Source organism: Telopea speciosissima, unplaced genomic scaffold (assembly GCF_018873765.1).
Source record: "Telopea speciosissima isolate NSW1024214 ecotype Mountain lineage unplaced genomic scaffold, Tspe_v1 Tspe_v1.0110, whole genome shotgun sequence".
Taxonomy (NCBI): Eukaryota; Viridiplantae; Streptophyta; class Magnoliopsida; order Proteales; family Proteaceae; genus Telopea; species Telopea speciosissima.
The window spans coordinates 1-15267 of NW_025317446.1; the positions used below are offsets into that span (position 1 = coordinate 1).

General features: G+C 39.4%; 2 protein-coding genes across 2 annotated transcripts; one reads left to right on the top strand and one right to left on the bottom strand.

The window, feature by feature from the left end:
- The first annotated feature begins 187 nt into the window (after positions 1–187).
- On the top strand, positions 188–7903 carry LOC122647664. The gene is made up of 3 exons (XM_043841021.1): positions 188–408; positions 498–703; positions 7410–7903. The coding sequence occupies exons 1-3, from the start codon at positions 298–300 to the stop codon at positions 7615–7617; spliced, it is 525 nt and encodes a 174-aa protein (XP_043696956.1). The 5' UTR covers positions 188–297; the 3' UTR covers positions 7618–7903.
- Positions 7904–11128: 3225 nt separating this feature from the next.
- On the bottom strand, positions 11129–12989 carry LOC122647666. Its single transcript, XM_043841022.1, has one exon. It carries the CDS (start codon positions 12926–12928, stop codon positions 11498–11500), a length of 1431 nt encoding a protein of 476 aa, XP_043696957.1. The 5' UTR covers positions 12929–12989; the 3' UTR covers positions 11129–11497.
- Between the last annotated feature and the right edge of the window lie 2278 nt (positions 12990–15267).

Consider the following 15267-nt stretch of genomic DNA (forward strand, 5'->3'; position numbering starts at 1 on the left):
ACTTCATTATTCTGCTCATTTCTTGCTAGAATTACCCAAAAACTCAAAATAATGACATCTGATAGATTTGAAGTGAAAAGCTTTAAGGTTCAGTTAAGGGCATGATTGTATTATATATCCTTTCGCAGTTAAGTTGGTTGAATTAAATTTGTAGTTTCAAATTACCCTCTTCTTTTAGCAGATTTCAATTACCATTAATCTGGTTTTAAAATAGTTGAATAATTGAAGGCCTCATTCGATTGTGAATAACAATAGGTGGCGAAGGAGCAGGCGGAGAGGAGAGCGACGGCCAAATTAATGTTTGAGTTGGGTCAGAAAGCTTATGGGAGGGGCCTGTATGGTCGGGCTATTGAGTTCTTAGAAGGTGCTCTCACAATCATTCCCAGGTCTACTCTGTTTGGTGGAGAGGTCAGTTCTGATGTAGAAGAAAGCAGGATATTTTTGGCATTTTTCCTTTGAATTTTTATTTAACAATCAGAGTTCAATTGTTATATCAGATACAAATATGGCTCGCTATGGCTTATGAGGCCAAGAACCGCCATGCAGATTGTATTTCTCTCTATCAACAGCTGGAGAAGCAACATCCCTGTGTCAGTATTCGACGCCAAGCTGCTGAGCTCCGCTACATCTTGCAGGCACCAAGGCTTAAGATATCTGCCGAAGAGATGGTCACCATACCATTGATTGGTTCCAGTTATGACAGGTTAGTTGAGGTTTATTTGGTTCAGTTCATTTGTAAAGTATGTGACTTATGCTTCTTATTTTTGGGTGAGTAATACATGGCTATGTGATTACTTGTCGCTCCAGTGGCTACTTGACCACCTATCACTGTGCTAAAGAAAACTTATGTAAAGAAAAGAAAGAAAGAAACATGATTAGGTAATTATAAGTCTTTTCAGATTTCATGGGTCACTCATGAAATGACACTTCATTGTGATTTGGTCAAGTTCTAATCCATCAACCCATAGCAATTCTTGGTGCTATGTTCAGTTATTTCTACAAAGCTGGAGTCACTTCAGCTTAACATATTGGAAAATGTGGCTTCTGAAACCAGGATAACTTAGAGGGTATGCATTTCCGGAAGTTTCAGTGCTTGGAGATATGGACATTTGCAGGCCAACATTGGAAAGGAGTTTCTTTTCCAAATTGGATTCTTTGAACAGGAAGTAATGATAGAAAAATTTAGGAGAATTTATTTGAGGCCTTATGTTCCTAGGCTTATGCACCGAGCAAGCATTCTCTGTTCTTTTGTTCTCCAAATCTCAGAAGTTCTGAAGTTGTCTGCTATGGGAACCACCATACCTGCTGTTTTTCTGTTATTGGAGGAAATTATGAAAATATTGTCATCTTTATTTTTATGGGCTTTGCTAACCTCAGAGTCAGTCACAGGATCTGTGAAGCTGATCGCTCACTGCCCATACCTGCAAAGTAGGGGGATAGAAAAGAAAATTTGTTTTACCTGATGAGGATTGGGCAGTAAGGCTCATGAGGCTAATATATTTGTGATGTTAGCATTTTGTATATTCATATTTTCTCTTCCTCTCCTGTTCTTTTTTCTGTTTTTTGGGCCTTTTTAATCTGCTTTTGGTTGTCCATAGATGATATAAGTTCCATCCTGTTCTTGGTAGGCTCTAACCTTGGTTGTTTGCAGTGTACTCGTTTGCTTGTTCTTTTGGTCAGATCAGTTCTTGTGTGTGTACATGTGTGTGCATGTGTTTGAGGCCCGTGTGTGTGTGTGTGTGCACACTTATCTATCATGACCTTAGGATTATACTTTGCGAACCCACTATTTGACCATTGGCTATATACTTGATTCATTCTAGTTCATCAGTGGATGCATGGTTACATGTCAGAGTATGTTCTGTCATTGTGTGTATGTGTGTGTGTGCACGCACAGACTGTCGGTATCTGTATGAATTCACTTTTTTTGAACCCCACTGTTATACCGTTTGGCTACCTCCTTGGGTCATTTTAGTCTCATGAGTGGGTTACTTGTCAAGTTTGAAACATTTAGTATTTCTGCTTAACATGGTTAAAGCGCTATTATTGTCGGATGCCTCATTCTTGCTATGTTGTGCAATAGAGGATATTTCTTGAAAAGTTTAAATGCCATTTTAGTAGCGCAGCAGGCATGTGATCATATCCATGTATGTGCACTGCTATCGTCAGGCCATTCTTGATATGTGGTGCAATAAAGGATATTTCTTAAAAAGGACATGCCCAGTGCATGAGGCTTCCACCACTGCGATGTCTGGGGAGGGTCATAATGTACGCAGCCTTCTCTCTGCTTTCACAGAGAGGCTGTTTCCAGACTCGAACTCGTGACCTCTTAGTCACAATGGAGCAACCTTACTGTTGCACCAAGGCCCACCCTCAAAGGATTTTTCTTGAAAAGCTTAAATGTAATTTTACTAACTCAGCAGGCATGTGATTATATCCATGTATGTTTGTGTATCGCCTTTAGAGTTTATCTTGTCGACTCAAAATGCAACGTCACAAATACTTTGTTTGCTCGTCTCTTCAGAAGTTAGATATAGGCTAAGATGCACTCTGCATTTTATAATCCTTAATGACATTTTTATCTTAAAGCACTGGAAAAGATTGCCGACATTTCAGTTCTCTGAACATGTGTTCAAAGGTTCATTTGCTGGACTAGGCTATTGAGATGTTTCATTCCTCTCTCTCTCTCTCTCCCCGGTACAAAAACTTCAAATTGTACATGTTATGTTTTATTTATTTATTTGTTGACAGTTACGATGTTTAAGATTTAATAAACTCATTTTGATGCCATTGACTTAAACTATTTGTTTATCCCCATCTTGCCCTCCCTCATTTCTGTCACAAGCAACCATATATATACTGGATAAATTTCTGTCAGGTATATTAACTGATGACTTTTAACTAGATTTTCTCATCGCAGAACTTCAGACAATTAAGTAGAATCATTTACCAGGACATACAATAAGCATATCAACATTAATGGTTTTATGAATTTATGATCAAAATGTTAGTGTCAGTTTTATTAAATTAAAAATAAAAAAAGCATCTGGAATACCCTGATATAGATGAACTTGCAGACCAGATTGGGGATCACATGGATAGAATGAGGGAAAAGATAGTTCACAAGTAGTAGTTACTGTTCAGGCACTGGACAGTAGTACTCCAATTTGTTGGTTATTAATCAAAATCTTTATTTCAGTTTTTGTATGTTTCCTAGAGTTTCTCTTTGTTTACTGAGTCAAGTGTTTATTACTCCTAGAAACTAGATGCATTATTAAGTTAAGTGCTGTATTTGTTACTTTTTGGGCTTGCAGTTTGACTCTCTATAAAACGGTGGGTTTTGCATGGGAATATTAGATTATTGTTTGTGCCTAGTAGGATGTGAGGAATGTGTGGTTGAAATCCTAATGTAGTCCTAGAATAGGTGATAATCCTACTAGGAGCCAATTGGAATCAAGCTTTGGTCAAGCCTGCTGTTTAGGGCTGATTTGGGGCTGTTTTAGGGCAAAATTAGGGTTTAGGATGGGAATTTGGGAATGGGGTTTATAGGGTTTTAATCTGCAGGTTTAGAGGGTCATTATGGTATAAAAATATCTGAATTTGAATCAGTTTTAATTTCCTGCAGAAATTAGGGTTAGGGTTTCGGGTTCTAAAACTAAGGAAAATAGCCAAAACTAGGGTTTTTAATGGGGGTTTAGGGCTAGGCTTGGGATCGAGTTTAGGGCACTGTGGGAGGGAGGTTCGATCCTAATATGGGCCTGTTTTGATGGTCCGAAATGGGAGATCTGTAATTTTAGGGTTTAATGGCTAATGGAACTTTTTACAGAAATTAGGGTTGGAGTGATGGGAAGGGGCAGCAACTTGGGTTGAGTAGGGATGGTGTTGAGGGGAGGCTATGGTCAGAATTTGGATGGCTTCTGATAGGTAAGCAGATCTGGACAGAACTAAGATTCAGATCTGGGCAGAATGTAGCAGTCTAGGGTTTATGAGAAATAGGACAGAAAAGAAAGGGGATCGATTGGGGAAGGAAAGAAAGGATAAAACAGAAAATTAAAACCCAAACTTACACTGGATTCCTCCGGCAACAGCTTGGATTGTTGAAGGATGAAACCACCTTCGAAATAGGGATCCTCCCAGCCGTCACGGCGTAAGGAGTCGCAGGATTCCACCCACCCTTCCACCTTGATAAGCCCACAAGGATGCACACACTCTTGGAGAGCAAGGAGCAGCAATTAGCCACGAAAATCTCTTTTTTTAAATTCAAATCTGTTCTGGGGGAGCCTCCCACGATTCCTTTATTTATAATTAAAGGCCTAAGCCAAATCCTAATACAATCTAATCTCCTCCTCACTTAAATCGTGGAAGAGATCTAATCAAATTCAAATTACTAATTTAAAATACTAAAATGTCCTAACTACCCCTACTAACTTAAAATTAAAATAAAAGAATCTAACTTAAAAACAACTAATTAAAAGAAGATTCCATATTAGCCAATAGGATAAAAGAACCTATTAACCAATAGGAACACTTCACTTAAATTAGACCCATTGAACCAATTGGATGCAACCAAATCTAAACCGGTTCAATCTAAAAACATAAAAATAACTAAGTATTGGGCTCATCCCGTATGCAACTTAAGTATCCCTAGTTTAGGCTCATTAAAGTGGCCTATTACATAAAAAACCCTTGGGAACAAAGGCCCAACATGGATATAACCTAACCCTAGCCCTATTTCTAAAGAAATAAGCCCTATTTGGTGATCATTCTGCATCAAATCCATTCTTGAAGTGTGTGTATCTCTTAAGGGCTAAGGTATCCAAGTCTATATAAAGGGGCCTATGTGTAAAGCAAAGGCAATTCTATCATCAGTTTATTGACAATCCATAAGCCTTAATTTGGCTTTCTTCTCTATTTGTGCTTTGAAACCCTTGGTGCCTTCCGGTGCAAGGAATCATATCCTTTCCTTGCATTAGATGGTTGCTTTGGATAATCTGGTTGTGCTGTAGGTCTTTTATATGTATTACCAATGGCTAGATGTGTTAATATTGATTGTCCTAACTGTTAATACTCAATTCAGAACTACCGACAGTGATTTTGTATGGAAGTTAAATTCATTAGCTTTATATGCATCAGGCAGAGGAGTTGGATTTATAAGATTTCAAAACTCCTAGGTCCCAGCCTTTTGAGCTCTGCTAGAAAGCAGTGGCTGACTGTTTGGCTATCCATTCAATCAGGGATATTATCTGTGTCTTATTGTACCTAAGGCTTATATTCCTTTTAATCTTTCTAATGTCATCTAATTTGTCTATGCAAAAAGCAGATTTTGTTATATTAATATTAGGGTTTGATCTTTTTGCTCTCCAGTATCTGCTTTGCACTTTTGTTGCACCTTCTTCTTCGGTTTTCCCGTATCAATGACATGATATCTGCCGATACACTTTCAACATTAGTTCTTTTCAACCGTTCAATCATTTGGATTTGTGTCTATGGTTTATGCTGTCAATTAGCTGTTCTTTCAGACTGTTCACTCATGTAGATTTTTGTCTATGCTTCACGCTATGATTTGTCCATTAGCGTGAACTGGATTGCTTCTGCATGTGGCAGTCTCTTGCTTATGCAGTGGTTATCTTCCTAATTCAGTTGTGTCATGTTCCTGCTCATTTGTTCGTGGCATTTTATCCTCTCCCCACAGATTCTTTATCAGTTTGGTGGCCATATACCACTGGCTAAAGATCTACATACATGATCAGACATCTAAAATCTTACCATATATGTGTGAGCTTTCTTCTATCCTCTATGCTGCCTCATATTAAGTTGTTCATCAGCTAGGTAGCACTTATCAAGGGTCCAGTGTCAATCAGCTTCCCCACTGACTATCTGTTGGAGATTGGGGGCTCTAGTGACAATCCATACCTGCAAAGACTATCCATTAACCCTTTTTTTTTTTGGGGGGGGGGGGGGTGTCCAAATTTTCATTTTTCCTCTCTACTTGTTATGGATCAGAGAGGGTGGACCTTGGTGCAAGGGTAAGGTTGCTCCATTGTGATCATGTGGTCACAGGTTTAATTCTCTGGAAACGGTCTCTCCGCGAACTGGGGATAAGGCTGCGTACATTATGGCCCTCCCTAGACCCCGCAGTGGCGGGAGCCTCATGCACTGGGTACGCCCTTTGTACTTGTTATGGATCAGAAATAAATACTTGCCCCTCTTTACAATCTCTCTGGTTGTCCATTGGATCCTTCACTTTGATTCTCCTGTGATCATTATGGTTTATCGACATGTTTTAGAGTGGTTATCATTATGGTCTCCCATGATCATTACAATCTCCAATGGTGATTGATCTAGTTTACTTAGGGATTCCTTGTTTCTTGAGAAATGGAAATGATTCCTGTGAGCCCAGGGTAAACAAGCAGATGTCATGGTGAACTAATTTGAATATATTTCTTATAATAATATTAGGCTCTTCTTTCTAATTCTGTCGTAGTACATTCTGTGTGTCATAAATAAAGAATGTGATTTAGAGGATGTTTCACAGAGAATTAAAATAGGATGGATGGAGTGGAGAGGTGTGCCCGTAGTGTTTTGTTATCGGCATATTCCTTTAAAACTTAAAAGGAAAATTTTATAGGACAGTGATACGATCGGCTATGATGTATCGTGCGGAATGTTGGACAATTAAGAAGCATCATATAGAGTGTAGCGGAGATGAGGATGTTGAGATGGATGAGTGGCAACACTAGGAAGGATAAAGTAAGGAATGATCATATTAAAGCTGATTTGGGAGCAGCTCCGGTACATGATAAAACTACAAGAAAGTTGTTTGAGGTGGCATGGCCATGCTCAATGGAGGCCTTTGGATGCTCTAGTACAGAGGAGTGATTTGATTTAGATTGATGGAACTAAACGAGAAAGGTGGTGACCTGAAATGACCTTAGGAGAAGTGGTGAGGAAAGACATGCATAGCTTAGGCCTTGTATCAAGTATGACGTCGAATAGGGCTGAGTGGAGGGCAAGGATCCATGTAGCCGACCCCATTTAGTTGGGAAAAGGCCGAGTTGTTGTACATTCTCTCTGTCTAAATTTTCAATTTAGAGGATTAACAACATTCAACCTTAATCAATGTGTCAAGACATGTTATTCCTAATTGGAGATAGTTGGCTAAAACAATGAAGACAGTATCTCCAGCTTCAAATCTCGGTTTCTGGGCGTGCACTCTGGTGGACTCTACTAATCTCTTTCAGATTGAACAATTATACTTGCGAGACAGATACCGAGAAAGATGACTAAATGTAGGACTTTTTGGCTTTACTTTTCTATAGGATAAGTTCTTTTCAGTCTTGTCTTGAAGTTCATGGCTTCTAGCAATGTATGTGATCAAGTGTATTGACAGTGCTGGCTTTTATTTGCAGCTATGCAGCGACATGGAGTGACAAATACAAGGATAGTGATCAAAGGAGAAATGAGGTAACAACCAATCAGCTTCCTTCTTCCAGGGACTATTTAGCTGACTTCTTGGTCTGGCGACCACCGGGTGGGTGGGAGAAGAACCAATCTTTTTGGATTGCTGTAACCATTTGGTTGGGCTTGGTTGGAGTTGCCCTCTTTGTTCAAAGATGAAATGCATCTCGTTCACCCGCGCTGGCTTGGGTCACTACATGGTACTGTGCTCATTTGCATGCGAAAAAAAGATTATGAGCGGTTAAAATGCTTGGGTACACACTTCATCAACATACAAATGCATGTAAGAGCACATGGATTTCAGCTATCAGCATAGAAAGCTTTTCCCATTATAATGCTCGCAACTGTGTAAATTAAAAAATCTGTCATTTCTTCATAACCTTGTATTGTATACAGATTTAAAATGACTTGTACAAATGTAGTTATTTATGTGGATCATTATGTTGGACTGTAAATCTATAATGTAGCCTTGTCATGTACAAATTTAAACATTCCAATGGTGGTGGGGCTCTTAGTTGTATTCGGAAGCCATTCTGGATCTCTCCTAGGCATCCGACCGGTAAGTAATGCCTCATTGGTTGTAATAGAAGGACAAAAGCGATAAAAACTAGGTGCATGCTTGAGCCAATCAAGGTTACAAGAGGCTACTTTGAAGAGAAAGGCATCCAATTACGAATTTAAATGAGAAGTGAATTTTTATAATCAAATATGGAATAATTTGGAGTTAATAATATAATTATGTGGGCTAATGATTATAAAAGTTTTTTTAATAGATTTGAAAATTTCATTTTCCTTCCAATTAATTTTCCAAGCAATCAAACGGAGCCATAGGGAAATTCTAGTTCAAACAAAGAGGCTGGAAAGAAGTCTCATAGCTCTATAACTTTCCTCTTTTGAGATTCTACAGATCTGCAAGTAGGATTGCTCAAAAATTCAATGAACTTACTGCATTTGCAAAACTATAATTCTATGCATATGTTGTTGAGACTATATCTCCTTCGGTCGGCGTAGGATTAATGAGATTCCAAAGCCAATAGAAAGATGACTGAAATAGCTTTAATCTTCTTGTTTTGAGATTCATCTCAGGTTTAGTGGGAGAGGTTCAAAATGGAGCTTGAAGTCACTCTATCATTTTCACTGTCCATGTCATAACAATAGTAAGTTTGGGTACGGCAAAAAATCTGGTATGGATACCTACGTGTAATAAATGGATTAAATGGTAATAATACTTTTAAAAAATCTGACGTAATAAAACATGTGCACGGGCAATTATATGTACGTGTTTCATACAGGTTCTTCTAAAAGCTAAAATACATGATATATGCAGCACAGGTGTAACTGAAATTTCAAGCGAAAAAGGCTTAAAAAAACTTATGCATCACACATTTAATTAAGACTGCAAGCCAAAAATTCTTAAAAGAGCATCTTGTGATCATGGAAACCATTCCTAGGATAAAATAATGGTTGTATAGCAAGAATGCTCTACAAAATCATACGTGTTTAACAGGTGAAGTTATAAAATACACAGTTTTTTCCATATCTAAGGAAGAAGTCGTAAAAATACATTTTTTTATTCATGCATTTGGATATGCGTATTATATGTGTATTTACTATGGTCATAACTCCTCCGCCCAACCTCAAATTGTCTTGATTCTCGAGGCATTGGAACAATGATTTTGAGATATAAAAATCTCATCTTCTGAGCTTTAACATAATCTACCTTGAAGACAACTCAAAACACTCTTGAAGATATTGCACATACAAAATTCCACTGCAAATCATTTATACTTCACCTTCAAGCTTCCCTGAACCAAATCAACATCCACTCCAGTTTACCTCACAGCAACTCCATCTCATCACAATGCATCTAAGGACTCTGCTGACCACGCCGAATCATCAGAGAGGCTGCCATCTGCCCATGTATTCCAGTGATTATCTCAACTTCTTCTAGCCACACAAGGCTCTGGAAATGCCACCTAGTCATACCACACTCATTTGTGAGAGTGTTTGATGTCATGAATTATCTCATGAAGTGCCAGCACAAGATGAAGCAACCCATTTCAACCCTGCTGTCAACAAGCATAGTAGCCTACCTTTTCACCTCTCTAATCAAGTCAACATGCCACATGGCTTCCTGACTGCCCATGTAACTGCAAACTGTAGCTACTAACTGTCAACTGTTACAAGCTTGTTATTTGTTCATACAACTGACAACTGAAACTCTGTTGGCAGCTCCCAACAACTGACATGCTTATGTTATTATTTCCAGCTCCCACGGTATTCCTCATCTGCAATCTTCCTCATGCAAATGCTCTTGCTTTGTCAGTCAACCAAGCTAATTGCCCTTGCACATTACAGCTCATCCTTCAACTCTAAAGACTGCTCACCTTGCCAAACCTATTGTCCAGCTACCAAAGCCATCGGCCACACCTCTGCCAACTATCCGGCTATTTCGGCCCAGCTATCAACTCTACTCATCTTCAAACTGACCATCCACATGCCACATGCCACATGCCTCATGCCTGCATCTCAGCCCACCTGAGTGAGTGTGTTGACCATCAATGCTCAACTGACTACAAGGCTGATTGTGTTGACCACAATGGCAACCAGTCTCTGCAAGTTGTGCTCAACTGATTGTACAATAATTAACCAAACAATCTTGAAAGAATCAGAGGGAAAAGAGAGACAGAATGCTTTAGCAAATGATAGCATCTATATGATTAATCAAAGATTGCGAGAACTGATGTGAACCATGAAAAGAGATCAGGAGGTGAAAGAAAACAGAAATGGTTTCAGGGAAAAATCAATCCCAACTCATGCAAGGGAAAAATGACTTACTCAATATAAAGCCACAGAGGAGACGGTAGGTGCAATAGGATGTATCAGTGAAAATGATGAAATGTGTAGGATCACTGTTTATGGTGTATTCTAAGTCTCTGTGTGGCATGTACACGCACGTTGACGCCGATGCTCTAGAGGTTCAAGAAGGTAAAATCCAAAACCCATGATATGAAGTTAGTTAAGATGCCAACTATTGGCACTAAGTTCTGCCTCCTAATTTACACTATACCCCCAGAAATAACTGAAAACAGCTGATAATGGCTTCTCTTCACCATACAATCTTTAGGACCTATTTGATTTCTGGCCATTTAATTATGTGTTTTGTCCCATGGAACTCAAATTGTGTCTTCAAATATTCATATAGTACAATAGACAAACACAAAGCAAATATATTATTGGCTGAGGGAGTTCAGAAGGAAAAACCAAAAAAGCTTCCTGCTAATAAGCATATGCCAAAGAAGTAACGGCAAAGCAAATTATGAAGCTGAGGCCTAAAGAGACAACAAAAGACTCGAGTCCTCATCCGTGGCTTAGACAATAGAGAACCACCTTACCTCCAGAGCTAAACTACCAAAGGCTGAAACAAATAAAGAGGACTAAATGAATAAGAAAAAAGAAGGCTGGAAAAGGTAACTCAAAATGCAGCTTCAAGTTTAATTACTTCATTTGGGAGAAAGAGAGCCCTAGCAAATTAAAAGTGCTACCAATAATACTACCTTATTCATATCTTCAATTTCACAGAATCACTAGTGCATGCAATTCAACTGGATAACCTACCAGTATTGTAAGACAATCAACTAAGCCAAATATTCAAGAACTACAAAGTTAAACTACTTATTCATCTGCAGGCATATGAGAAACACATTGCAAGAGTAGGGTAGACCATAACTTCTTGACGAAAATACGGAAACTACAAACAGACCAAAACTTCTCCAGTGAAGTAAGACAATTGAGCTCATCTCAGACCCGGTTTTCCAGTTGATTTCCGCCTAATAAACAGCATGCCATGTTCACAGAAAGGAAGAATCTACATAAAGAAAAACAAGTCATCCCAATGGTTCTAAATAGCATACGAATACATTGCAGCAAAATTTACATCTGCCCTAACAGGCAACCAGTAAAGCAGAAAATCTGGCTGCAGATTGTTACATCAACCACTACAACAAGCTTACAAACAACAGCCAGGAATCATCCCAAACTATGCATCATCACCTTCAACCTTTCCACCATCATCAACAACATTAAATATTGGCATATTTCCCAGCAAATCATCAAGTCCCTCAAAGAAGCCAATCCCTGTAGCAACATTTTCATCCCCACTCCCTGTATCTGTTCCTTCCCCAGGTTCAGAATCCTCAACCTCAATCCCCACTTCCCCATTCAAATCAAATTCCACAGTTTCTTTCTTACTCTGGAGGCCTCTACCCTTCTGTTTCTGAGTTCTCTTTGCAACTGTCTTCTTCCTTTTTTGCGGCTTCGCAGTTGCAACATTGGGCGCCTCCGTCCTTCCATCACCATCCTCCTCCTGAGCCTTCCCCGGGTAGTTCTGATCTCTATTATTCGCTTTCTCTACTGATTTTTTAGGTTTCTTATTTGACAAAGGTCTCTCTTTAACCTGAGCAGGAAAATGCCCTTTTTCAATAATATCCACCGAACTATCATCATCATCTCCATCGACATCTAAATTAACGTTGTCTGCTGTAGCATTACGAATACCTTCAGCTTGAGATTGAGGTGGAAACATGGAAGAGAAAGGCATCCAATTAGGAAACCCAGCATTTTTGTCTGCAGAGCTACGATTCCCTCCAGGCTGAAGATGGGGTGGACGCATCTGAGGTGAAGACGACCAATTAGAAAAGCTAGGAAATTTAGGTTTACCGCTACCAGATTTATTTTCTGAGAAGGCCAGAGGGAAGAAACCCCAACAATAGAAGAACTCATCATCTCCGGATACAGCCGGCGGGAGAGACTTAACCATGACAGCATGAAAAGCCCTCTTACATTTCTCACATCTGAGACAACATTCCTCGTATATCCTAGGGTATTCATAGAGATTATAGCAGTACGGACACGTCGTCCAGAAAGTCGACATCAACGATGAAGTCCTGTTGCTAGCTGAGTTAAAGATTTGCTCTTTGGATGCCTTTCTCTTCTTGCCTCGAGGACTTGGCTTTACTGGTTGTTGTTGTAGATTGTGGTTTGAAACAAGCTTGGAGAAGAGATTAAGCTCGTTATCGTAGAGGGTTTTTTTGGATGGGTTAGATAAAACGGCCCAAGCATCAACGACAAGCTTGAAGGCGTCATCGGCGGCTAAGACGGATTTGTTCTTGTCTGGATGTAAGAGAAAAGCCAGTCTCCTGTACTTTTTCTTTATGAGTTCCAGATCGTTAGATTGACAACCGATTTGCAGGATTGCGTACCAGTCCAAGTGATTGTTGATCCGCTTCTCGGCTGCCAGAAGAACATCGACGATGGAGAGGATCTGCTCTACTCCGTCAAGGAAAGGGTCGGCTTCCTGAGCTTGAACTGCGAAATTCTTGCTTCCTATGAGATCTCGAGCCATGAGAAGCTTATCTGCTATTTCTAGACATCGTTGAGCTTCTGCTCTTCCGTTACTTCCCTCCTCCATGGATTCTCCTCCACTTTTTTCACTCTCTCCGCTACCCTTTAGCGAGACAACAAGAGAGCGATGTGTTGGGTTTCATTCTAAAGGAAGAAGGTGAACCGTGAAAGGACTGGAAGAGGAGAAACTTGCTATTACAAATATAGGTCACACTTTTATCACAAAGTACATCTTTCTGTTAAAATATGGTGAGCAAATACTGAGGGTTTTTATGTCTTTCCACAATTACAAATGTAGGTCACCCTTTTATCAAAAAGTACATCTTTCTGTTAAAATATGGTGAGCAAAAAGCCAAAAAATGAGGATTTTTATGTCTTTTCATATCCCGTATAGGGACCCCAGGTAGTCTCTTACGCAGCTCGCCTTTTTCATCAGCGAGTGTGTGACACGTGTTTTCTCTGAAAATTAGATTTCTTCTCATTTGCTTCTTTCTAGTTAAGGGCCGACTCCAACCAATTTTAGTTCAACGTGGCAAAATGTTATTGGATAGAAGTTTAAATTATTTTAGGAAAACAGTGAGCTGGCAAACAAAAGGTACGAAAGCGCATTGACTGAATATCTCCACGAATGAAACCGGGCCGTTGCTTGTCTCAAGTTCAGACTCTCATCTGCTCTTTGTAAAAGTCAAAGCGTCCGACAAAGGTCAAGAGCGTCCTTAAAGTTTATCCATTTTCAGGCCCTAAATGCCACGAGGCTAAACAGCTTAGCACAGATCCGTAAGGGGTCCCACTTTAGAGTGGAATGTCTACCATGGGCCCTACACACCAGAGATGGGTCCCACACCCCATGCAGGTGCAGATCTGTCCCCATCGTCCACATGTGGGGGAATGTAGCTTGTCTCCAAGGAGCCTAGTACGCCTAGGGAGCTGTCAACTGTTGGATTGTACCACACACATCCCTAGGCATGAGCCAAGATGTGTGCGGTACAGTTCAGTCGATAGATGCCCCCTGGCAACACCCTGGGTGTTGGGCTCCCTGGAGATAATCCTGATCCCATGTGGGGACCTGATTCAGACTCGAAATCTAGGACCTGAATCTTCTCCGACATAACCAACAGTTGGGCAATGTATTGGGGATGCATGTCAAATGTGTCCAACGTTGGACACACAGGAAAGGATCTGGTTTTGGGATCAACCAACACTATAAATACCTCTGACTTTCCCCCCCCCGATGATTTACTTATCTAACTTTGCTTGCCCATATGTAGGACTACTGGGAACTTAGACTCTACTTGTAAGGAATCAACCAATTGAACAAGCTTTTACTTCTAGTGCGACCTAAAAGACATGTTAAGTTCTTTTACTTCTTTTGTAATTACTAAAGTAGATAGGATCAATTCCATAAAAAAAAAAAAAAAAAAAAGTAGATACGAATCAAGTAACTATAGCTCATAACTATGCCACTACTGTTACGATTTCTAAGCTCTCTTTACGTAAATTAGACAACATCCTTTAATGTAATTTCTAATCTTAATAAAGTTTTCTTTAGCATCGAAATAAAAAAAACATTTGATGGCTTCAAACAAAAAACAAATCCAACTTAGAGAAGAAAGATGAAATTGTAGGTAAAGTCTTAAACGTTTTCCACAACTAATCCTATTGATTATTTTGACTCAATAGCTGACCTTTTCAGAACTTGGAACAATCCCTGCATAATGTTGGGTATATTCGTGATGGGTGACATTGGATAGAGCCCATCTAATCTAAAATTCTAATCTTTCCTATAAATACTAGCTGGAAACAGCAATCTATATTATTCCAAACTTGATATGCAGAGTGTATTACTTTAAGCAACATTGTCCTTAATGTTGGGTTTTAGGCTTCATTAATATATCTTATCTTTATTGGGTCCATAAGGTAAATATTAATAATTCACTCTAGGTTTAAGTCAAAGGTATAACTGACCTTACACATTGTGGGAGTGTGGTTAGGGTCGGGGAGAATATAATATATATTCAACCCTAAGGTTCCTATAGTCGTCACTTGTTATATTGTATTCCTACTCACGGGAGAAAGAGTGAAAAGGCTGTGGAAGGCTGAAGGGAAGAAAAAGCTTGGGGATCGATTTCAGTTCTCAAAACCCAAAGGTATGTTTTATTCCTCTTCTATTATTGATGCATTCTAGATCTGTATGGGCATATGAATGATTGATTGTGGTTTACAAATCCTTACAAGTGGCATCAGAGCCAATCCATATGGATCTGGAATCCATCTTTGTGAACGAAAAGAGTTTTTTGAAAATTTTGGATTTTGGATTGACCTTGTACGGTCGCTCTCGGTGGTGTACGACCACCAAAATTTTAAAATTTTTATATGGAATGGAAGAGGAGGTCGAGGCGGTCACGG